General features: G+C 40.4%; 1 protein-coding gene and 1 long non-coding RNA gene across 2 annotated transcripts in view; one reads left to right on the top strand and one right to left on the bottom strand.

Annotated features, from left to right (window-relative positions):
- The window catches only part of LOC145443756 (uncharacterized), a 232,157-nt gene that overhangs the window by 177,357 nt on the left and 28,029 nt on the right, over positions 1-26,771 (top strand). The window lies entirely within an intron of this gene.
- Positions 329-25,623, bottom strand: LOC145443725 (uncharacterized). Its single transcript, XM_080321675.1, has 34 exons — positions 25,371-25,623; positions 25,105-25,302; positions 24,913-25,043; positions 24,685-24,840; positions 24,509-24,622; positions 24,274-24,402; positions 23,529-23,744; positions 23,176-23,296; positions 22,551-22,726; positions 21,943-22,020; positions 21,736-21,874; positions 20,744-20,836; positions 20,481-20,678; positions 20,119-20,249; positions 19,899-20,054; positions 18,842-18,955; positions 18,639-18,767; positions 18,033-18,248; positions 17,124-17,244; positions 16,884-17,059; positions 16,750-16,827; positions 12,950-13,106; positions 11,977-12,090; positions 11,059-11,256; positions 10,870-11,000; positions 10,018-10,170; positions 9,482-9,598; positions 9,290-9,418; positions 5,433-5,645; positions 4,433-4,553; positions 3,712-3,887; positions 3,366-3,443; positions 3,114-3,279; positions 329-692 (listed from the first exon to the last, which is right to left on the bottom strand). The coding sequence occupies exons 1-34, from the start codon at positions 25,528-25,530 to the stop codon at positions 466-468; spliced, it is 5,010 nt and encodes a 1,669-aa protein (XP_080177801.1). The 5' UTR covers positions 25,531-25,623; the 3' UTR covers positions 329-465.

Below are 26,771 nucleotides of genomic sequence, written 5' to 3'. Positions count from 1 at the left end.
GGTTTCTTGATTTCCGAACAGAATCACGTAGTTTCGACATGTATTGAGAACATAAGCAGGCTGTGATTGCATTTAGCAAAGTGGGCGGTATGTCGTGCGTGGGGCTGCACAAAATCGAGTACATGAGCCAGTGTAGACACGTTAGATCATTGCAAATTTGAACATTGCGGCTCACGCAAAAATATACAAGTGGTGTTGCAAAACAAATGCTTTTCCTAAAAAATGGCTTCCTAATCGGTCAACAGAATTGAAAACTCCCCTCCAGAAAGTCATACGTCTCTCGTTATTGTCTGGTATTCCGTTTGTGACACTGATGTCGAACCACAGAGATAGTCGGAACATTTATTGCATCTCTAGCTTACAGATAAGAATGCACACCCTTCCCGTTGAAATCACCATCGACATTGCTAAAAAAAGAAATGATTAAATAAACGACAGATATTACGTAGGCGTTTGAAGGTATCTTCAATGTTCGTCGTGATAACGATTGTCGAAACGGCTACCGGAGCTGCGATGGTAGTTGGAGCTTCCGCTTGAGCTTGAAGAACGTTGATACGAAGACCGGGAGGTGTCGCTGTAACTCGGCGTTTCGTCGAAGTCGGCGTACTTTGCCGAGTCGAGATTCCAATCGTCGTCGACGTTCCGGTAAGTCTTGTCCACCGCGTCTCCTGCGCTGTCGCTCGGGTCCCTGCCTGTTGTTACATATATTTTGGACTAATAAATTCATACAGACCGTATGTAGGTTATAAGCGTAGTATAAATTGAGTCGCTATGGGGAGCGCGATATACAATCCAGGAAGGCATGCACGGAACCGCGACCAATAACTCAGACACGGGAGAGGGAGAGAGAGAGAGACTTTATTTTCATACATACGTATTGTTCTGAACATTCTGGACATTGTGACACATTGCATCCGTGATTGATTGTGTATGTAAATCACAGGATTTCTGATCTAGCCAGTTGCATTCAAGACAAAGCACAGAGCGTGATAACTTCCTTTCATTATGACATAACCAGTTTCATTCAGTTATACAAAGAGTTCTATCATTTCAAAATATTAGACTGAAAATTGGAGTTGGGTTAAAGTCGAAGTAGTGTGACTTGGTAGGATGTTATCCGTGATGTTAAAAATAAATATAATAATATGCAGTGTTGGGATGACTCGAGTCATGACTTGACTCGAGTCAGACTCGAGTCACTTTTTTCGTATGACTTGACTTGACTCGAGTCACTTTGCTAAAATGACTTGACTTGACTTGACTCGGCGGATCAGAAATGTGGATTGACTCGTGACTCGGAGCAAAATTCACGAGTCATCAAGTTTGTTTTTTGTTTGTTTTGGGGTATTCATGGTGTTTGTCGACTGCTATGGTCATTTACACCAGGCCGATATTCTTCATATTTTCCGTAACTGCCGACTTATAGCACGGCCCACCTCTAGGCTTTTGTAAGACACCGCTGACGCGGATGAGGTGGCGAGGAGGAGCCTAGGTAAACCTCCAACACTTAGGTATCGGAATTCGGAAGTCGACCTCGGTCGGACTCGAACCCGCACCCATTGGTGTTGCAGCCGCGGATTATACCACTGCGCTATCTCGCCACCTAAGTCATCAAGTAATCGGTGTCGCTAAAAATCACTGTATCTTGCATATGTTCGTATTGTTCGCGTAACGCTGGTGTAATCCTTGAAAGCGACCAATCATTCAATGATCGAGCGTTTCACCGAGCCGCGATTGTTCTCTCATAAATAAATTGACGGCAAGCGAAGTGATCGAAGCTTACAGCTTACGCTGTCGTTCACTCTAGTAGTAAAATAATAAAATAGCAAAATGTCTATTTCTGTTCTGTTACCTTTACCAAACCTCTTGTTTTATTTGAATTGAATTCGAATATAGTTTATATTGTCCTCAACGCATGCTCGAATTGTATCATATCTATTTGTAAATGGGTAATGTATTGCATCTTATCAATTCGTTTCTCTATTCTCTATTTTGGCTGGTAGGCTATGCAATTACTTACGTAGTTTAATAGTTCTACGTATATGTGAGCGATGCAGCGTCTCCTTGCTAGCGTATTTAACTCTATATTCGTTCATCGGTTCGGAATCAATGACCACTCAATCTGTATTTCAGACAGCTAGCAAATTGCAATGATGTAATCATGCCTCATACTTCGAAAAGGCTACTTGACTTGAAATGTGACTTGACTCGTGACTTGACTTGACTTGACTCGACTTGACTCGAGTCACCTCCAAAAATCGAGTGACTTGACTTGACTCGAGTCAAAATGTGCAATGACTCGAAATGACTCGTGACTCGAAGGTAGTGACTTGATCCCAACACTGATAATATGTAACAATGTCCAGATTCTATGTTAGGAGAGATATGTGCATTGTGCATCCGCCGGTTATGTGAGTGTTTACAATTATATGTTCATTGTTCATGGATATTTCTGCTATTATGATTATCATTCATTCATTCGTTTATTTATATTTTCATCAGTTTAAACCATCACAAGATTGTTGCAAAATGAATAGACGGTGAGGAGTCGAAACGTCTGGGAGTAGTATTTCAATCAGGCACCTTGGCCCGCCCTATAGAATATGCGAATAAGAGGCATGCTCGCCTAATGTAAAGTAACAGCAGAAGGACATGTTGTGTTTTTGCATTTTACGTTGGTATCGTTTATCTCTGATTTTTCTCGGATTATTAATTACCGCCAATTATTATTTCCACGTGTGTCGTGCATCGTATTTATACCCTGTGTTCTGTTGTCTATTGTCTTTCGTTGAACTGCACTCTGGGCCGTGTCGCTGCCCCAAAGTCATTCTGCTGATAACATTATTTCATACTACAACCTCGTCGTATGAGTTATTGCTCAAACAAGATCAAGAACATAACAGGACAAGAGAGGGAGATGACATGGCGTGTCACGATAGGCGAAGTCAACATGTCAGATCGTGGTCAAGTAATCTATAACACTGACCATGTTTACATTATCTTAAAATCCATGCTGGAAAATTAGGCATACGAATGCACAATGTGCACAGCACATCCGCGTCCGGACTGCAATTCTGAATGAAGAATGAGCAATCACTCAAGCTATGGAGCACCTTCGATATCTTTGAGGGCATCTTGCATCTTGCCATCGGAATCGCGCCATTTGTCCCACTTTTGATCGCCAGCTCCGTAGTTCATTTTGAAGGGATCTTCATACGTGCCGTAAGCCTGTTCTTCGTACTCGTAGCCTCCTTTACCGCGACTATACGAATCGAAGTCCTACAACGGGAAAAGGCCAGATGCGTTCGCGGGGCAGTCGGGATATTTGGAAAATTTGCAAAACAAAAGTATCCTGGATCACTCACCATGTAGTTGGGTGCTCCGTTGGCATCGATGAAGGCCATCATGGTGTTAAGAGATTTTTCACCTCTGAGAGCTTTTATCTAAAAGAGAGAATGAACTGATTCCCTTCTTAGTGGAAAATTCAACACCAGTGTTCAAAAACCATTCTTCGCAGACAGATTTGGTGACCTGGGTCTTAGAATTCGGGCTCGTAGTTTCGGTTGGCCAACTTAGAGCAACGTGTCGCCATATGTAGGGATAACATATGTCCTATCCGAGGTTCGAAGCTGACAATCGCATCCAATTATCTCCGGGGTGAAGTAAACTTCGACGAACTTCGACTTCATTTGATATGCCGAAGAAACGAACCTTGTTATCGGCAGTGAAGAGTCGGAAAGACGGGTATTCCGTGTGAACTTCTATATCTACGTCATTCTTGCTCACGTCGACAGCGGCAATGATGACAGTCTTGTTGTCCTTGTATCTCATCGCGAGTTCGTCGACGACCGGCAGTAACCTTTCACACTCTGCGTGCTCGGGGATGTCTATACACGAAAAATTACATCTTATCGTGAAAAGGTGATTTCAGGGATGAAAAATTTTGAGAGCATCTTTGAATTGCGTTTTCGAAAATTTCCGAATATCCAAGCAGTTTAGTCAAACTATCCTTCGCCGTGTTGAATATATTAACTTGCGATTATTGTATTACCTCTACCGTGGTAAGACAATAACGAAAATACATAAGACAGTACTGAATGATTCAGAATTTAGATGTTTCGAATATATGATTACCCTTGTTTGTGATCGTATAAGTGGGACCCAAAAACCTAGTGTTGTGATGAGCGTCACTCAACTTGTTTTAAATATAGTACCGTAATAGTAATAGTAATATTACTAATACCTATGGCCAAGGCTGCAGAGTCGGAGTCACAAAAATTTTATACCATCCTCTCTAGTCGGAGTCAGAGTTCGTTAAAATGCTTTGACGCTAACTTCAACCTATCCACAAACGAAACAAAGGTTCACGAACGTTTTGAAAAAGTGCCGTTGCAGCTCCAAAAGTTATCAAAGTATCGCCTTCTATACTCACAGTACGCAACAAACACGGCTTTTCCTTTCAGTCTCGTGACTTGTTCATAGTTGGAGCCCACCAGTATCTTCAAGGGATATTTGTCCCAATCGTCCGGGAGTCGTTCGGACAGAATAGTACGCTTGAAATAAGCGGAGGGTTGGAATGGTAGTTGGAAGTTTATAATCAAGCATAGAAGTAAAGTGCGTTTTCAATGATGTCGCATAAATGGTATGTAACAATCTGAGAGCAAAATCTGGTGTGCTTACTGTACCACCTTACGAAGGCATATGTCATCGAGGTGTAAAGGTAAACGGCAACATACACAATAACTGTTCTGGCTGTGAAATATGAGTTTTCACTGAAAGTGCCGGTGACATGATAAGCATCTGGCGCTATGTTGAAAATCTTTACAAATGCACGGATTTCGTTTTCAGTGTGACCGCATTTTAGTGTGGTATCTATATGCAACATCGCTGGCTCTCTTTGATTGATGGATAGTCACAATATTCTACGTCGACCTCGTACTGGCAATCATTGGAATTTCTTGAGATAACATACCTTTTATAGGTATTGCGTTAAGTCTTTTTACGAGTGAAATAGCAAATGAATCTCATAGACAGTAAAATTGAGAACAGTATTGACCCCTTTTTTGTCAAGTAATCTGCGAATTGCACAGAATTGCAATAAAGGTTCGCATTATTTCGATGTCACACAGTCATTTTGTACCGTCTCATTTTTTATGATTACGCTGAAAGACATGACAGAATTTGGTCATGGTTATGGTGTTTCGTCTCACGACATCATCACGCATAAAACGCGATATTCGTAATGTCCCACTATCATCAATCGTCATCAACAGAGAATTACAAATCCTTCTTCTACTGATAAAACTTGTCCATGAACTCTGAGCAGTGTAGATTGGAAAGAATCAAAATATTCTATAACGACGCGCTACAGTCATATTGTGACTACTAAAATACAACGTATATACAAAGTGAGTCAAAGAATTGCATTTTACCGGAACCATCCCTTTCATGACATCGTTCGTAAAGTCCACAAAACCCTGTCTCGAGAAATCCCGTCTGTTCGGTACGAATCGCGAGTGGAACTTGTCCGCTTTGCCGATGCGATTGCACGGCAAATTGTTCCGCTCTACGTGGAAGAATGACATGACCTTGGCTATGTCTGGCTTGCTGGTATCGGCGAGGGTAAATAAGACCTCGAGTTCATCCTGTAAATCGACGTTAAAACCTTAGAATGATCAGTATAGCCGAGAGCAGGGGTCACCAACACGCGGCCCGCGAGGTCATATTCCGCGGCCCGCGACCTGATTTCAGATTTCAGAAGAACGCTAAGTAAAGCATTCTAAACTGCTGAAATTAATTCCAGTTTCAAAATATTGTTGTTGCTGTTTCAAAATAAGCTATCATCTTTCGCCTAACATCACTACTCCTCACTAGCTGAAACGGCTTTGGCGATGTTGTGTCTACAGCTTTCCATCGAGGGAGAATCAGCTGATCTGAATGGGCATGGGAAATTGGGTATATTGCCATGACGTACAACGGCCCAGACACTGCAAAGACTGAGACGCTTAGAAAAGGGCTTAGTGCTACCCATAGGATCAAGCTTACGAGGAGATAGTCTTTCACCTATAGTACAGTGTCTCGCTAGCTCCAATATCGATTCCTTATTCGCTGAAAAGGGTTGTCAGGTATCATGTGCAGCTCATATTTCAAAATAATATTAAATTGATGATCATGATATTTTTGTAGAATTTGTATTTATCTAATAACATATTACTTCTTTTGTTGACACTATGCCCGTCGCCCAGAGCACAGCGTTGTACAGACATAAATAACTGAAGCAGCGTGGTTGCAAAAGGTCTGGCCTGATTTGTCTCGATATTGCATTCTTGCGGCCCGCGGCCTCTATGAGATTTGAAAAGTGGCCCGCTCCCGTTTTGAGTTGGCGACCCCTGGCGTAGAGCAAGCTGCGTCACAACAAAGGCACTTTGCGGTTCTTGCGCCCCCACAAAATAAATATTACCCATTGCATGACTTTAGACCCATTCTAATGAAGTGACTTGTGGGGAACACTGTTTCGAACGGGGGTGCATGGGGAAAATAATTAGCGTTACAATGACGCCGTATATTTCTACTCAATTACATTTAAAAGTAGTTTTTTAAGGAGATATACCGAAACTACTTGGAAGTTTGAAATAAAGTTCTGAAAGCAACATGTATCTTTGCGATCAATGCAAAATGACTAACGACAATGCACATGAGTTGTTCAATTTTGGAAATTACATTCGGCTACCGTGATGTCCGGCTCTTTCGCCCATGCAGTTGTTATGCCAATGAAAACATCCCAAAACTCTTTTCTATAGTTTACAAAATACAGAGTTTATGAAGAAAGTAGATTAGCCTTTCAAAGCTGTCCATCAACACAGGTATAGCCTCATTGAGTAAGTGAGCGTAAGTATAGTCAAAACCTACTCGATCACTCTGAAAAAATATAAGTCCTTCATTACTGACCAACACTGGTCTTGACAACATCCCGGTAAGGCTCAGAATTAGGTTAGTGATGCAGATGTTCAGACTATCTATTTACGCTTTACATTTGTCCAGGGTTGTAACCAAGTCACAACAGAGATGGAAGCGGGCCGGGTGAGCCGGACCCGAACCCGGCCCGAACCCGACAAGTTCAGCCCGAACCCGGCCCGAACCCGACGGTAGAGTTTTGAGCCCGTTTCGGCCCGAAACCTAGTTCAAATAGCAATTTTCAACTGTTGCGAGCAAATAAGCTGATATACGATTCAAATTTCGAGCTTTTCAACGCTTTCAATGCTCTCACTTTGTTTTCTTTCGATAGCAATCTTGCATATGACAAGAGAACTTAATATGTCTGAATGAGAATACGCTGAAAACAGCCCCACTGTTAACTTAGTTCCACCATCCTTTTTGCAAAATGTGGACTGTATTAAATGGTTCAATATTAAACTAAATTAAAGCAATAAAGGAATGAAATTGGCCAAGATGAGAAAAAATAGTGTGTTCAAAATACAAGTCAACTGTCATCCATACAAAGGGCGTTGCATTCACACGTTATGCGAAGAATTGATTATTTCAATAGCCTCAACAGTTACTGGATACAGTCGGGTTCGTCTCTCAATTTGTAAATGGGTAATGTATTGCATCTTATCAATTCGTTCTCAATCAATTCTCTATTCTCTATTTTGGCTGGTGACTATCAACGTAGTTTACCAGTTATACGTATATGTGAGCGATACAGCGCCTGCTTGCGTGTATATTCAACTCTATATTCGTTTAGCGGTTCAGAATCAGGGACCACTCAATATGTATTTCAGACAGCTAGCAAAATGCAATGATGCAATCATGCCTCATACTTCGAAATGGCAACTTGACTTGAATTGTGACTTGACTCGTGACTTGACTTGACTTGACTCGACTTGACTCGAGTCACCTTTGAAAATCGATTGACTTGACTTGACTCGAGTCAAAATGCGCAATGACTCGAAATGACTCGTGACTCGAAGGAAGTGACTTGATCCCAACACTGCTATATAACAATACTACCGCTGTCACATAGCCTAATACAATATAAGTTAGTTTCCGTATAGACCTAAAGCAATTCACCATGGACGACAAAATCACTATGGCGCATCTAAAAGCTTTCTTTAATAAATATTAACACCGCCGTCTTATAATGAAGTTTATCTGGGTTCGTACTTCGTATAAAATTTATTCACAGATATTGCCATACTTATACGTGATACGGTATTGGTGTATTTTATATGTAGTTGTGCCACTTTCGAACAAAATTGCAAATCAAATGCTTTTCGTAGTGACTATTCGGCCCGATTCAATCCCGATAATTTTTATAACTTTGGGCCCGAACCCGGCCCGAGCCCGGCCCGAACCCGGCCCGAACCCGAAAAGCCCGGCCCGACTTCCATCTCTGAGTCACAAGGTTACGAGCCACAAGTCAATCTCCCTTTTGTAGTTTTGACTCGAGTCAAGTCGAGTCATTCTCAATTCACCCCCGAGTCAAGTCCGAGTCCAAGTTAGTTAGTAAGAGGGTCGAGTCCGAGTCAAAGTGTTTTGACTCTCGAGTCCCAACCATTATGTTTATTGTTTAGTTTTCAGTTCAATCCGGTTCGGCCCACTTTTTCAACTCTGCTTGAGTGATATAGAGTGGATCGGATTCATATTATCGAAATTTTCCTCAGTCCTAACAGCTTCTGGTCCTATTTGTCACGTATCAGGAGTGATAGACGAAATCCCGTGACTTTACTATTCTTCGAAGTTACAATGAAATGTCTGTCTTGGCCGTCCTAGTTTCGAGTCATATGACTTGGTTCAAGTCATGCACAATGTCTCGAGTACAAGTCGAGTCAATACACAAATTGACTCGAGTCGAGTCGAGTCATTAAACGCATTTTAAAAAATGACCCGAGTCAAGTCGAGCCACTAAAAAATCGTGACTCGAATCAATACTTCTCTGCATTTGCCAAAACCCGTGCCAGTCCACTAGGGCTGTTCAAAAATAACTTTTTTTCTGGATTCCAGCCATTCACTGATTAAATTGTGAGGTTACCCTAAAAACGCTGCACACCAAATTTGGTTCAATTCTAACAAGTATAAGACTCCGCAGATCCAATCAAAATTTTGATTTATTAGGGAAAATTAAAAAAAATCAAATTTTTCTGTCAACCCCATGAAATTGTTGAGCTGTCTTCAAAGACGATGCAACACAAATTGGACTCAATTCCAAGTAGTAGAAGGGGAGGTATTTGATTTTTTCGTTGATAATTATCGGATTATCCTTGATCGGTGGATCACGTCCACATCTTACCCGGTTCTTTCTAAACGATTTTGCGGCGGCTTTGAAATTCCTAAACGTTTCTTTGAAAAACGGCGCCCTCGAATCCATAAACAGAATATGGTGCATCTTCATGTCACCCCTCGACAATCGGAACGCATACTAAAACCAAGCGAATGCAGATAATATTCTCCAATTTCGCTTTGCTGCGATCCAAAAATATACCTCAGTGTTTCCATACGGGAAGACAATGGGCGTCGTCTCGTCTTCCAACCAATCCAAGAGTCTGTGTGTGTCCGACAATGACCCGTCGTATTCGACTTTGGCCCCTCCTTCAAATTTCTGAACAATAACACATCCAATGGGTGGAAAATGCTTTTGGACGTATCAAACTCGGGTAATACTCAGACATCATGAGGCCATTCAAGTTTGTGACTTCATGATCGAGAGTAACTCAAGTAGGCCTAGGCTCTTCTCTGCATCAATTACCCAAGTGCATTTATACTGCTTCAAATTCTATAGTTGATCAGTTTTATAGGAAACACTGTTTACTTTTATCATTTGCGTTTTGAATACTACATATTTGTTTTGAGATGAGTTTCATCACTTCTGTGAGTGGGATAGTCATAACAACCCCATGAAATAGCCCCTGTATAACGTGATCTAAACGGATTTTTAAACGCTGTTCAAAACATGTTTTAAACAAAGTGTTTTATAACACCATTTGTTTTAAATGCAACCCTAGATGTTATATCTTATACCTTATACACTGCGACGGAACCGGTCGTCAGCCCTGCGTCCTGCACCAGGCTTCTCGTTGTCAAAATTACAAACATGGGCGTTGGTAAATACTTGGCTGGCATGTAAAAAGCGCTGGCGTTTAAAAAATGTCCATATTCCAATTCTGGATTCCCCTGTCAACGCAAGGACAGACATCAGAACATGCAGAACACAAATAAAAAGCTATTCAAAATAATGATTGCAGCGAGGCGTTATGCACATCATAGGTTCACGTGGAGAAGAATAAATAGTGGGACTGAGTAGATATCTTTACGATTGTTTCAGAATCTATATTACCAAAGCACCGCGACGGTTCGGACCAGAGTTGTAGTACATGCACAACTGGTAAACTTCCAAATTAGTAGCACTAGAGTTAGAGCTACACAGTTTTTCAGATTAGATTTGAATTTGAATTGCAGGATTCGCGAAAACTTTGAAATTGAATTATATTCCGAATTAGAAAGAAATAAAACAAAAATCAAGATCATATCAAATCAAAATTCGTTTTTATGAGCATAAAATGGAAAATGTATGTACAGCATGCTTGGCTCGATTCGCACTATACAGTAAGTCTGTAGCATTTTCAGCAAATCCTGAAATTAGATTAGATCAAATTAGATTTGATGTTAGAGAATAGATACATTTCACAAATTTTATCACAATTATATTACCGGCATTTCGCTTTAATTGGTCTAATTGCATAACTAAAATTATATACTTGTCCATATGTCCAAGTTTGATGCTGGCGAAAATAAACCGCCCTTCTTCCTTCCATTACAATAGTTCTGTTAAATTGGTGAATGGTCACGTCCAGAAAAAATACCACCACTAACATCGGGAAAGCAACCCACGACAAGGGTGCTGGTACTCTTGAAATTCTCCAGTTCGGCCTTGGTTTTCAGTAAGAACGGAGTGTTCATGGCAAGATGCACCCATGACTTGATATGCTGCACGGTTTTCTCTCCTAACAAAACATGACACGTCACAACAGGATCAGGTTGTCGGCGTCAAAATACCATTACCGACAAAATCGAAATGGCGTCCATGCTTGTAAAACCGCAGCATGGGTAATTCCTTCAGGGCGTGCTTTTTCTCAATGTCTCGGTATTTGTCAATGTTGATTCTCGTGAAGCAGATGTGCTTGTTCTCCTTGTGCAGCTCAGCGGCCGCGTTGTAATATAGGCGCTCAAAGTCATTGCTAGCACGGGATTCCTTGGAATCTAATTATATATATCGATATAATTCACGTTTGTACTGTTGTGAATGTATTGAATCAATAACTACTGTACGAAAAAAAAACTATATAGGCTAAGTATCGTAAATTGACTATTGTTGTCATTTGTTGGACTGGGAACAATGATTCGAGTAATGGAATCCGAATGGAGCATTTACTGACATGATTCAAGTCCGAACAGTTAGAGATACAGGTGGCGAGATAGCGCAGTGGTATAATCCGCGGCTGCAACACCAATGGGTGCGGGTTCGAGGTCGACTTCCGAATTCCGATACCTAAGTGTTGGAGGTTTACCTAGGCTCCTCCTCGCCACCTCATCCGCGTCAGCGGTGTCTTACAAAAGACTAGAGGTGGGCCGTGCTATAAGTCGGCAGTTACGGAAAATAAGAAGAATATCGGTCTGGTGTAAATGACCATAGTAGTCGACAAACACCATGAATACCCCAAAACAAACAAACAAACAGTGAGAGACGGATTTTCGAGTGATGAAATTATACTTCACTTCCCATCAAGAATTAAAGAAAATCATTAACGTTATTTATGGTTTCAATACTTTTGCGGGTCCAATCTTCCGAACCTCAATTGATCTTATCACAGCATCCAATACGTTAAAAAGCTACACGCACAGTAGTGGAAATGACATTTCTGTGTCGTCATCGTCGGCAAAATATGAGTCTCATGGAAAGAGGTAGTAAACGTCACTTACAATACCAAACGACCAAGAAAGACATCTCATTGATCAGTCGTTCAACAGCGACATTATCCAACTCGTAGACGCCGTCGTGCGGGTGCTGCGTGTCTTGTATTTTGTCATGCAGTCCTGCAATATGTCATGCAGCAATCATGCAACACACCAATGCATATATAAAGCCTTGAAAACGAGGCATAATTCGTTTGATGACACTTCAACTGTATGTCGGCGTTTGTGCTCTAGAACCGGGCTCATCAACCGGGGGGTGTACCATCATGTTTAAAGGGTGTACTACTCGGATGGGGTGTACTGGGGCGTACCAGATTTGCATTACAGTGTACAATTTACTAGCTATCACCATAAATAGGCAAGCTCACGCTTCAGAATAGTTTGGCCGGATCGCAGGGCTCTTCAACCGTGTGTATCGTACACCCTAGGCCTAGGGTGTACCATAATGTTTAAAGGGTGCACCACTCGTACGGGGTGTACTGGGGCGTACCAGATTTGAATTACAATGGACCTATAAGTAGCTATCGCAATAAATAGGTACGTTATGCTTCAGGACAGGTTAACCGGATGTGCAATAATTTTACAGTTGGAGGTCATAATCATCATCAGAATATCCATTTCATACCAATGATATACAATAAACTACGTGCTATAACAGCCCGAGGACCATTTCGAAGGCTCCAACCATTCCGTATCGTGTACCACATGTATTTTTGAAAGTATTTACGGAATTATGGCATAATTGTAAAACTTCATGGGAAAAAACATGGCATTCGTCAAAAATAAGTGTTTTAGTACATCACTTGTTTTAAGTATACAACCCTAAACCCCAACCTTTCAGCCCATCAAGCTGTGTGTTGTGGAGTCAGAATGCGGATTGAGAGTGGTGGATAGGAGCCTGAGCTTCAATTTATATATGCGGATTGGGATAAAATAAACGAAGTAGGCCTATACTCCTTCGTGTCCGTTTCCCACGTACCTTGAGAACCGTCTATTGCGCTTTCCATGGATTTCATCTCGTCCTGGCTCCACATTTTCTCTCTCTTCTCCGCCTCTTCGTACCTCAATTCCTCTGGGTTTCGGACATCCTCGGGTAGCTTTTGGAAGTGGAATATAGCTTCCTCACCCATTTTCTCCTTGCGAGAAATATGATCGATAATAATCATTTATGCATACATTAGTCAAAAGGGTGTGCGATTGTGCGTGCATGCGTGCGTGCGATTGTGCGTGCATGCGTCCAACAGATATGGGAAACGCAAAGTACAAGAACGTCGTTTATACCCTGAAAACACGACGAAAAAACGCGACAGAATTTTGCATTACAGGCAAAAGATTTTAAACTGTGCTTCTACGTGTTTACCAGGGTTGTAGCCAAGTCACAAGTCAATTTTAGTTTTATAGTTTTGACTCGAGTCAAGTCGAGTCACTTTCAATTCACCACCGAGTCCAAGTCATAGTGTTTACTGTTCGGTATCGAGTTCAAATCAGGTACAAATCACTTCTGTGAAACTCTTGGGTGATATCGAAAGCCTCGGATCCATAATTTATTCATTTTCTCACTCTTAGCATGTTTATTTAAACAGGTAAAATAAGGTTTATGCGGCTATTATCCCTGGTATTTACTGTATCTCGCGCCTTTTCTGACCTTTCATATTCTATGCTTCCATTGGAAGTATAGGCTTGACTGTAGGGTCGGGCACTATGATTCGAGTATCCCAACCCGAATCAAGTATTGTTTGAAATAATTCCTGTCGAATTGTGAGAGACTTTTTTTTCGAGTTTACTCAAATTATACGTCTATTTCACACCAATAATTATAAACGAAAATTCTAGTTTTTATACATTTTTCAAATGTGGAAACCTGGAAAGTCTCGATTGGTTCAAAAGCGTGTGGTAAATATCCAAAAGATGTGGTGCAAAACTACGCACGTTAGTATGAATGACATTTCTATGAACTCGTGACGTTGTTTGTGGTATATTCATGGTGTTTGTCGACTACTATGGTCATTTGCATAAGCAGATATTCCTTATTTATGATTCCGTATCTGTCGACTTGTAGCACGGCTCACTTCTAGGCTTTCATAAGGAACCGCTTACACCAGTGGTTCTTAACCTTGCCTCCAGCCCCCCCCCCCCCAAGGGGCGCTGACGATTTTGAAGGGGGCGGTAACGCTCAGGGGGCGATATGGGGGGCGCTGAAGAAAAATGTCTTCGTAGTAGATGATGTGATAGTAAGACATATACTTAGTGAGTATTCAGAGCAAATTAACATTCCACAGAACATGTCAAATCCCAAAATTTTTGGTCGCATTACTCGACGATGTTTGCTACATATGTTTTAATAAATGTAATGGATTATTATAATTCATGTAAAACGAATTGCGGGTACTTTTAGAGCCCCCTCGTACATAAAATAGGTTTGAAGCTTTGTGTACGAAATGAATAACTAAATATACTTGTATTTCAGAGCTACAAAATTAAATCGTCAGAATATTTCTTTATCGTATCATAGAGGATGATACTATCAAGTGTTGTGGTTCACAACCTTACATGAACGTTTTAATATATAATATGAGTTGCTTTGTTTGGAATACATTCACGCTAAAATTAATAACTGGGTACAGTACTAAATTCAATGTGAGCAGATGTATGCATCCCATTCTCAGTTGACTTACTTGTAGTTACACAAAGCACTAAGACAAAATCCAATACCATTAATTTCCCCGTATTGCCAATCGCAGATGTGAATTCGGGATGGTTCGAACCACAGGGTATGAGACCGTGCCCGATTGTTGTTATAACAACCTTGATTTAACCCTCAATATACCACAAACAAATATTAAATGGTTTATTATAGTCGAATGGTCCTCGAGCGCGATTAAAGCGCGAAATATTTCCAATACCAAAGTCTCGAAGAGACCGACTGGACTTTGACCTCTACCAGAACCGAAACTGTTGCAACCCAAATCCCCAATCCGTGAGCTCGAAGGGTGCCCTAAATTATTTCGGTGAATGAACATAAATTACACATCATGTTTTGACGACTCCCCCACGGAAGAATTCGCATAATTATAGAAATTAGTAATAGGCATTCCGGCGTCGGACATTACCACGCCACGACGCACGAAGACACGAGAAGTTCCGGTCAATATGGGACTCCGAGAAGTGTGTCAAAAAGATCCTCAGCGAGAAAATCTTAGCCGAAGAGGATTGCCCTTATGTTGACGTAAATCTTCGATATATATAAGTCTAATTGTCCATAGGTTCTTAAATCGCTCGTGCCGAATTATCGTATTGTCGCAATCTGCACCCCACAGGACAAATAACATCCATCAGATAAAATTATTTGCCTGTTAAGAAATACCAATTCTGAATCGTGTGCTTACATTGGTTTAATACGTTTATGCGTTTCAATATCTTTTGACTATATACCGGACAAGAGGTAACAAAATAACAACATGTAACAAATTAATTGTACCAACAGGCACGCCCGAATATGTTCAATTATAAATTACGTGGCCTTCATTTTCTAATACAACAGCTCACTCAGCGCTACTAGTAAATCTGATTACCTGGGTGGAGAGGATAGAAAGTTTATAGCGACATATATATGCAATTACCACCTATTCATTCATGCATTATAAAAAAATTTGACGCCCAGGGCGACCAGGCCACACAAACTTTGCTGACAATCGAAATCACGCGACGGGGTTCTTGGGGGCGAAGCCCGCAGAAGTTTGGTTTATCACGCTATGAATGCGCAAGAAAATCGTTTTTAGGGTGTCCGGTCAATACCGAGAAAACCATTACCGAGAATGCCATTACCGAGAATAGACACCACAGAGAATGGACATTACCGAGAATGGACACTACCGAGAATGGACATTACCGAGAATGCAATACATGCAATGCAGGCATGTTATGCATGTGTACAGGTCGTGTGTATGTGCATCACGACGTTGTCACATTAGGTGTCGATTCTCAGGTGCAAATATCGATAATTTCCGTCCCAGTAAGTTGGATTCTTGGCACTGGCCATTCTCGGTGATGTCCATTCTCGGTAATGTCCGTTCTCGGTGTTGTCCATTCTCGGTGTTGTCCATTCTCGGTAATGTCCATTTTTGGTAATAGCATTCTCGGTAATGTCCATTCTCGGTAATGGTTTTCTCGGTAGTGGTATAGAACCCGTTTTTAGGGGGCTGACGAAGTGCTTAGGGCCCTCTTGCCCATTGTCTTTAATACAGTCCTTACAATATGAGGTGGGGGGCGCTGGAGCACGATAATTTTTGAAAGGGGCGCTGGAGGAAAAAAGGTTAAGAACCACTGGCTTACACGGATGAGATGGCGAGGAGGAGCCTAGATAAACCTTTAACACTTAGGTAGAAATTCTGGAGTCGACCTCGGTCAGAATCGAACCCACAATCCATTGGTGTTGTAGCTGTGGATTATACCACTACGCCGTGAGCTAGGGATCAACCCGCAATATTGCCACAAAGTGCAATAAAAAACTACCAAATGATATTTGATGTGGTGAGGGACTGACATCATATTCTTTGCGGCCGCATTAAATTACACATTTAAAATTTCATAGCATCCATCATCTTATCACGTCACAAAAAGATATACTCGAATACGTTGCCTATCCCTATAAAGTCGATTCATAACCGAATCGCCCAGGCAACAGCCCTACTTCTACGATACTGTCTTGTAAATTTCCTATTGTACTTGCAATTGAGTAACGCTAACGCTGACTACCTCTGAACATAATTATCAACTCACATCGGTTTCGCTCTCTCCATTGCTATCGATGAACTCCATTACGGCTTCCACCGACTTGGTTCCATTGAATCGGTATATCTGAACACAACATTATTTACGCGTGTGATATCAGTATTTAAAATTCGAAAGTGCACCTTATTGTCCGCGGTAAACATTTTGAACGTTGGCACTTCTTGGAAAACGTCAATTTCGACGTCGTTTTGGCTTATGTCCATCGTCGCTATGGTAACAGTGCTGTTACCACGGTATCTCATCGCCACCTCTTCCATAACCGGCATCACCCTTTTGCATTCGTCGACTTGGGGAACATCTTATCGTGAAAAAAACGACTAGTATTTTCCGAGGATCGAGCCCATTGATGCCAGTGTACTCACAGTACATTACAAACACTATTTGTCCCTTTTTCCTCGTAACTTCTTCGTAATTTTTACCGACGAGTATCTTCAAAGTATATTTGTCCCAGTCGCTCGGTAGGTCTGCGCTTCGGACGGTTTTCTGTACGTATATGACACATAATTGGCAAAGAGAATATGCGATGAGTGTGGGCTAAATATATTATTACTGTACATAGGAACTGATTGAGCCTGCATAAATGCCAGTTCAACAATTTAGCCATGGCTCCCTTCGCGGATGCTGCGGATTCCTTGGAAAGTCGCTGACAGTACTAGGGTGTGTTACTGAGGAAGAAACAGTAAATTCACATGTTTAATGTTGTCTACCATTGTCTGCTTTGAGGTAAAATGTACATTTTAATTGCCTTAAGTTTAAAAAAACATCATATTGGCTCTCAGGGAAATAAAATTAAAAATGTGAAGCTTGCAAAAGCTTCCCAAAACCTGTACCTAAGCATAATTGTGCCTTGCCCAACTGGCGTTTTTCATTGCGTCGCATGTGCAAACGTCGAGCAACGGGCTTGAGTGGGGCATTAACACGAGATTACACAGCAAATATGGTGCACAAGACGATTTACATGTATTTGTGCATAGTTTACTTCGATTGTACGTGTCCCCATGACTTCACAAATCCTCAATTGTGACGTAATGGTAAATAGAAATCCTCATATGGCTCTTTCAGAATTACAATTGAAATCATAGGGTATGACTCTTTTGACGAAATAGATTCCATACCCCTGCTATCAAAGGCATGCGACACCCACGTCTAAATGAACTTTTCAAAACTACTGAATGAATTTCTTTTCAAGTAATAAAACCTAGCACTTCATAATTAAGCCGAAGAAATACATTCATGTCACTTTAGATTACACAGCTTGGTCATTTACCCACCGATACTTTCCCATCCAAAACTCGTCTCGTAAAATCAGTGAATCCCGATTCCGTCAAATCCTTCTTCTCCGGAACGTATCTCGAATGAAATTCGTCGGGCTTTGCGATCCTGTTGCAAGGCACGTCTTTTTTTGGGTCGACGTGAAAGAACGCCAAAACATTTTCAATGTCTTTCTTCGTTGTATCGACGTGGATGAACAAAACCTCGATGTCACTCTAAAAGAGTAGCATTAGTGATTAGACATTTTATGCTGTATTGACAGGTCTGACAATGCTTTCGAATAATAAAGGCGAAAATCTCCTGACATTGTAGAATGTAGATTAACGCAGATGCAACAGAACGTTTTAGAGAGCTATATTTTCCACCTTACATCCAGACGTTCAAATAACAGGTGACATGCTTTGTCACGTGTCCAATACTGTACATATGTATTCAGTACTAGATACATGGTGACCATGATAATACTACCATAATAACAATATTCAATATAAATACCACATAATATCGCGATGTAATTGTATTGGGATAGCGACAAAAGAATAATGATGTTAATAAACGAACGAACAATGTTATATATCGAAACGTAACTTCATTCAATCGCGAACCTGTGATTTTCTGAATTTCTTCGCCGATTCCTTGAAGCTGTTGAAAGTGGACTTGAAATTGTAATCATTCGGGCTCATAAACAATAAGTGTTGCAGTTTAGTGTCTCGTCTCGTCAAAATATAAGAAAACTGAAAGAATATCGACGCGGATGAATACATTGCTTCATTTATTCATAGAATCGTTAAGTTTAATCCGCTTATACCTCAGCTTGACCGTGAGGGAAAACAAGCGGCTGGGATTCTTCCTCGCAAAACTTCAGCAGCTTGTCCGAGTCAGACATTGATCCCCCGTACACCGATTTCGCTCCGTTTTCAAACTTACAAACAAAAAAATGTTTAAGAACAAGTGTACATTAGGGCTCTTCAAAAATGACTTTTTTCTCAAATCGCACTGGCTACTTGATAAAATTGTTAGGTTACCTAATTTAAGCCTATACACCAAATTTGGTTCAAATCCAACCAGTAGCCGCATTGCTACATGAGAAGAAAGTTTCTATTCATTGTATAAATATTATTTATTATTTAAATATATAAAAATAAATAACAAAAAATTTGAAAATTTTTTGTTCACCCCATGAAAGTGTTAGGTTGTTTGTAGAAACGATGTTCATCAAATTTGGTTGAGTTTCAACCAGTGGAAGCGGAGTTATCTCCGTCGAAAAATTTGGATCATGAATAAAATAGTATTTACGGTGACCAATTCGTTAATTATTTATTATAGTGGTGACCACCATAAATACTATTTTATTCAAATCCAAATTTTTCGACGGCAATAACTCCGCTTGTATCGTAGGCCCCGGCGTGTTAGTGAACGAAGTGTTTATATATTCCTAAATAGATATTCGACTTTCAAGTTACCCATCACCGTATAGAAATGCGATTGTAATATAACTTTTAAAAATAATAGCCGGAAATTCAAACAGAGTATATGTTGGTACCATTTGGAGGCAATTCGTACGCGTCACGCTTTCCCACAAACCGATGTTTGGCGTAGAATATAGAACGATAGCTTACAAAAGGAACATGGCGTAATACAAGAGACAATATACAATCATATCGTCATTGGCAAAGCTCAAAAATAAACCAACACGAATGTTAACTATCACAAATTAGCCTGCGATGGAGAGTCACTTCTATATACGAACCGCTAGCCAATAAAAGTTATCCCAGTAGGATTGAGAGGTATTAATCAGACCAAGGTACTTGCACTTTGAGAAACCTGGATGTCACTGATTAGCACTTTCCACAAATGACACTTACACTCTTAATAACCGACACTGATCCTTTCGCGAACCCGAGTTCTCTCATCAACCTCGCCGTGTTGATCAGAGCAAAGAGTGGCAATGGCAGATTTTTACCAGAAACGAAAAACGCGCTCGCATTCAAAAATTTCTTATACTCCGCTTGTGGTGCTTCCTATTGGAAAAGAACCAGTGTTGATGAAATAAACTTGCAGACCGACAAATTGATTCCAACTCACTCCTGGAAAACAGCCGACGATAACGGAACCTAATTTTTTCATTTCTGTAAACTCGCTTGAGGACGGAACAATGGCTGGTAAATTCATGGCTACGTGAATCCAGTTGGTGATATTATCAGCCTTGGGAATCCCTGCATACAAAATTCAGCATCAAATCACCGGTCTAGCAACGGCACATGGAAGAATCTCATCCCCCAAACAGTCGCTTTGAATGGACAGGTAACCGAAAATTGACTTTGTTCATTGGATTTATACCTTGTAGGTGGACATTCCCGTTTGTTAAAAAGTTCACGCCTCCCAAACCGTAAACGGCCCATTCGAAATTAACATGATGAGATTCCAGCTACACAAAAGTGTTTTACCTCTGTAGTCGTAGTGTCGCCCGTACTTATAGAACTTGAGCAGCGGTATTTCATCAATTTTGTGCTTAATCTCAATATGCTGATGTTTGTCAAGGTCAATCCTTGCGAAGCGAATGTACGGGTTTGTCTTGTGCACTTCCACCACCACGTTAAAATATTCAGACTGGAACTCGCGACTCCGTCTGGACTTCTCCGAATCTATATCATAGACAATATTTGTTAGAAAGATCCTACTCACCTCAGGTTGAACGGCATTTACTTACAAAAGCATACTACGTAAAAATCTGCATATTTTATAATGCTGGCAAGGCCGTCATCGTCAATCTCGAACACTCGGTTAGTCTCATTGTGTAGATCTGCACGCATAAAAGACAAAATTGATTACAGATTTATCACAAGTTAAAAGTAACAACTATAGGCCAGTGGCTCGTATCCTTTGACTATAACAACGGTGCGTATAGGCAACACAAAGAATTGAGTCGAAGTGAAACGCCAAATGTTGAAATGAACGCGAGCCTGTTCGCATACAAAGACATCCACCATGCAGGAGGGAGCCAACTTCTACCCATGTCGTGTCCACTTAAATTACATGCAGATAGTGTTAAAAACGAAGTGCTTCCCTTTTTGAAGTATCGGAGAGGCGTGATGCTGCTCCCGCAAGATCTATTTTGGATATACTGTATACAGTGTTTACTACATCTGATGTTGTTGTTGTTGTTGTTGTTGTTGTTGTTGTTGTTGTTGTTGTTAAGATCATTCCTTTTCGCGAACCGCCGGCGAATTATTTCCGGCTAAATTCCACTGAAGAAAGTATACTGGGAACACTGGTTGTTATTGCTATTGGTAATGTTATTGCTATTGGCATTGTTATTGGCATTGTTATTGTTGCTATTGTTATTGTTATTGTTGCTGTTGTTGTCGTTGTTGTTGTTGTTGTTGTTGTTTTGTTGTTGTTGTTGATACTTATTTAAATATAATATTTGGTGTTTATAGCTTGTTGGCATTTCGCACCACAATGTCGTACTTGAGCAAGTTTCTGTAGGCCACTGCCTTTCAACTTGACCGCCTCTGTTCACTTTTGTTCAGTTCATTGTTCAAGTGATCTTCAGAAAATCCCATTCAGGTAATCCCCACAAATTACTCCAATTATCCTTATAATACCTTCCGAGGTTTAACTTTCTCGCGGAAATTTCTTACCCAGCAACCTTGATCATTTTTAATTTACGAACAACCGTAAATGAATTAGCTAACTCACTGTGCTTGCCGATCGGAAGAATTGATGTCTGTAACTCTTCCATTTTCCCGTAATCCAGTGCATCTGGATCCTTGTAAAGTTGATATTTCTTATCTCCAAATTCGTAGATACTTGCAGGTTTGGTTTTTGGATCGATGCCCTGACGAAATCACATTCACGTAAATCGAAGAAAGTTTTGGAATATAGTTACGAATAAACATGATATACCCCAATGTGGATCGCCCCGTTGCTGTCAATAAATGATTGAATGGCTTCGGCAGTCTGTGTTCCCGTGAATCTCAAAACCTGGTGAAAAACGCAGAACGTTTTTGCAGTACTGTCAACGAGATGTCATGTATCTATAGTTACACGAAGTAGGCCTATACGCCATTTGGTATCTTAAATCATAATATATATAGCCAAGCCATGTCATCAATAAACCTATGCCATTTACTTCCATGAACTTGTGATTCGTATAGATAGACTCACCAAAATACTTACATTCTACAATTTAAGTACACAGCAATGACAGCATGTACAATATAATTATAATCAAACCCTTCACTATACGGTTTCATGAGGGAATTCGATACATGGAAAAATAGGGGCCTGTGAGTCGTGGTGGCAACTGGCATGGCTACTTACGTCAGTACTTATGCAAGGTCTGTGCAACTACCTTGGAAATCATTAGGTATTGGCTACTCAACCGATATTGAGAAAATTCTATAACTCCAACAACAATTCTATCTACTCGAAAAATATTTCATTTTCGCGTTCACGATATTTATTACTGTTAATATTGCGTATCTATGGAAACTCAAAACTGTTCTCCTTACTTTATTATCACTTGTAAATAACTTGAAGGATGGAAATTCGAAATGCACATCAATTTCGCCATCATTTTTGCTCACGTCCATCGTAGCGATGACAACCGAGTTGTTGTTATTGTTTTTCATCGCAACTTCGTCCATCACCGGCAGTGCCTTCTTACACGCCTCGTTGTAAGGGATCTCTGTCAAATGTGGGATGCTTGCGTGAATTATGTATTGTGATAAAGCACAAGTAGGTACGACAACACCTATTAAACTCCGTTCTCAGTTTTTTCTCAGCAGCAAGGCCGCTAAGGGTATATCGTCACAAGCGTTAGGTATATAAAGTAGCATTTTTGAGCATTGAGCAATACCAATAGCCTATGAACAATTTGGGAATAAGGATCGTTTATTAACAAGGTTTAGCCATTTCATGCCAAATCATATAGTATATAATAGTGTCATTGGGGATGACATTTAATGATTGTGTCGGGCGATATCCTGAAATTGGGACACACAGTAAATAGTCTACCAAGGACGAAACTGTATAGAGCCCTAATCTTTATTTAATCTTTCAAGTAATTGAATTAATGTGAATTGAATTCAAGCACATTCTGATTTTCGATACCAATATAATGAATTCTATACTTACGATACATAACAAAGACTGTCTTTCCACGTTCACGCGTTACGCGTTCATAGTTGGATCCGACCAGTATTTTGAGAGGGTATCTGTTCCAATCCGAAGGAAGTTCTTCACTTCGTGTCGTGCGCTGAAATTGGGCAAAGATATCCCTGTTATACCATGTGAGCAGGTCTAAGATTATATGTATAGGCTATATAAAGACTCAGACGCCTCCTGCAACATTATGAAATCTTTTGCGTTGAATAAAAGAGTCAACTTTAAGTTGAGCAGTACCATTAGATTGTCTACAGAGCTTATCATATAAAATTAGAATATGCCTACACAACCGACTTTCAAAACATTTAAACTGGCATACATACCCTGACACTCCCACGCAATACTCGTCTTGTGAAAGATATGAATCCGTCCTTGGTAAAATCATTCTGTGATGGTACAAATCTCGAATGGTATTCATCTAACTTGGTCATGCGATTGCATGGTGCATCTCGCGTAACGTCGACGTGGAAGAATGAAGTAACTTTATCGATTCCCTCTTGCGTCGGATCAACGTGTATAAATAGTACCTGTATGTCATCCTGAAACGGTATAACGCAGCGCTTATAACATGAAACGATAGTTGTAACGAACTATCATCATCCGAACACAAGGCTACCACGAGGCTAGGCTAGCGTAACCCATGGAATTCTGCGAATCCGTCCTCTGTGCAATGTGCTTACGGCTACAACTCACACATGACTAACTACTTGGTGAATGGTGAGCCATTGATCTATGTATGGCTGACATGGAGTAAGAAAATATATATTAATGCCACAGAGAAAAGTGGTCAGCGCAGTCACATTTTCATTAAGCATGATATCACTAAGATTAGTTTAATAACAGAAAACGTTTTGGTGCATTGAAAAGCAGCGCTGACGTAGATCTGCATCTGACGAAAATGGGTTGAAGTTCTACATTTATTATGTGACAATTCAAACAGAGACGACTGGTATCATATTCTGTCATCATAGATGACGCTATTATTGTATCTTTGAAATCTACGTATATTCATATTCATGATTATTTTAGTTTCCTAACGAACTCTTATATTCAACGATTTTCACTAACCGGAGTTGACATGAAAGATTTTGCTGCAGTTCTGAAGTTGTCGTAAGTTTCCTTGAAGTTGTAACTTTTCGGATCCATGAATAAAACGTGTTGATGTTTGACATTTCCCATAGTCAATTTCATTGTAAACTGTGACATGACAAAGTTAAACAAAAACAATTGCACGCGTAGGCCTATACCCAGCAGTCTACCTAAGGTGTGAATTATTATGTTCCGTATAATAAAATTATGTTACCTCCTCTCTTCCGTATGGAAATACTACTGGTTGACTCTCGTCCTCGCAAAATTGCAGAAGGCGATCGGAGTCAGTAAGCAATCCTTTATACGTCACTCTTTCCCGGCCATCGAACTAATCATTATGGATTGAACGTGAATTGAAATAAATATATTCAAACAACAAGCTTTACTGACACTTTTGAGAACGGTTACGGATCCTTTATCCACTCCACACTCGTACATAGTTTCCTCGTTTTCTATCACGGCAAACATTGGCAACGGCATGTACTTGGCTGACACAAACCAGTGTGTTGCGTTGATAAATTTGTCATATTCGTCCGCTGGTTTTTCCTGTAATAGTATTTGAGCTCTCCGTATGAATAATTGTCGCTTATGGAATTAACGAACGAAAAATCAACATACATTTGGAAAGCATCCTAAAATGACGGTTCCTGCTTTCCTTAAACTATCGAGTTGGGAGCCAGACGTCAATACAAATGGAGTGTTCAATGCCATGTGTATCCAAGTGGTAATGTGCTTGACGCTTTTATCCCCTAGAAAGATATTGACCGTAAACGCTTCAAGCAGACACAAATATCTCGGACAGTTTCTTACCGATGAAATCATAATGTCTTCCATTCTTATAAAATTTTAGCATAGGAAGCTCCGATATTTTATATTCGTTTTCGATCCTAGGATATCTTGTAACGTCGATTCGCGTGAAGTGTATAAATTTAAACTCCCGGCGTACCTCTTGCGCCACTTGAAGGAAAGTTTGATCAAATTCACGACTAGTTCTTGACTTCCCTGAATCTAGTGAACAATCGAATTTTAAAATATAGTCGACGTGACAACCTATGTACGCTTTTTTATATACTCACAAAAACATATCACAACAAAATAATTCTTCTTGACGGCTACTTCGATATTTTTGTCAGTCAATTCATAAATTACTCGATTCTTTGGTGATCCAGTTCCTCCGTCGGTTTTTTCGAAGAAACCATTTAGTAATAGAAGAGTTAAGACAATGAACGTCTTCATCACTATCTATAAGAAACGTGAAGACCGCTAACTGCTTCTAACAACCATACCAATTCAACATTTGCCGTATAGTACACGTGTTCTATTGAGTCGTTCCGTTGTGTTGTTTATGCAGGTCTGGTGTAAACTGCGACGTGTCGCACTCGCGAGAGTACTCGAAAGCGATTTTGTTTTTATATGCCTTTGTAAGTGATTGAAACATCGCATGTTTCTATCTGTATCAAATGGCATATACAAAAGTGGTTGGATGTATCAGTTTGACCATGGCAATTTACAGCGTAGCTGGCATGAGTGTTCCATCTGAATAAAATCGATTTTGTGGTTTACAACGTCACCTAGTGCTAACGTAACAATATGTCGTCGTCCGCGAAAACAGAGATGTAAACAGTAGCCTATATAATTATTTAGCCAACTTTTCCCGTGAATGCATCATGTGAACGTACACTGACCCGCCACTCATTACAAAAGCATTTAGTTGCTAAATTAAGCAATAGAAACGCATTGTTTTCTTCTGAGAGACGGCTGCATCTATTCTGTTGTTGAAGCAGATTCCGAGTGTAAATTATTCCAACGAGTGAAACCTATCCGCTTGGTTTTTTTTTACATTTTATGCGCACTATATTTCCAGTTATTGTTTAGCGTTGGTACAACAACGTAGTCTCAACTATGAGCTCATCTTCGAAAGTTTGTAAAAGCAGAAGCTGCATTCCCCGCATTCTGCTGCATTCCCGAATGCACGGGCTCAAATACGAACGGCGGAATCAACCTCTACAAAATAATACCTGCCTTTTCTAGAAAGCAGTTTAGAGGAAACATAAAGCAATTTGCGAAGGTATTTCACCCCTGTAGCTTTGAAATAACGCTAGGCAGTAAACGACTATGGTCTGACAGTTTTAAACCTTGTTGGATATCGCAAATTTGACGGTGGTTTCAGAAGCGAAATGATGAATACTTCGATTGGTATAACCAATTTAACGCAGAGCGAACGTTTGTAGTTGTATAATTGTATATCTGACTCCAAGATGTATTATTGACTCCAAGAAGGTTGCGTTTACAATTCGCTGCGTGTTTCTTCTTCCGTTCGACGACCGGCGTAACCCACGCCGTACGACCTTGTTGGCTGACGTACCACCAGGCCTGTCTATTGCACACGTATTCGATGGATCACACTGACGAATATATTTTGTTTCCGTCTCCCCGACTTGTAACTTTATTGAATATCACGTACGGTTCAAAATGCA

Source organism: Botryllus schlosseri, chromosome 7 (genome assembly GCF_051294905.1).
Source record: "Botryllus schlosseri isolate E-star chromosome 7, Bs_hap1, whole genome shotgun sequence".
NCBI lineage: Eukaryota > Metazoa > Chordata > Ascidiacea > Stolidobranchia > Styelidae > Botryllus > Botryllus schlosseri.
This window is presented reverse-complemented; position numbering and strand designations above follow the sequence as displayed.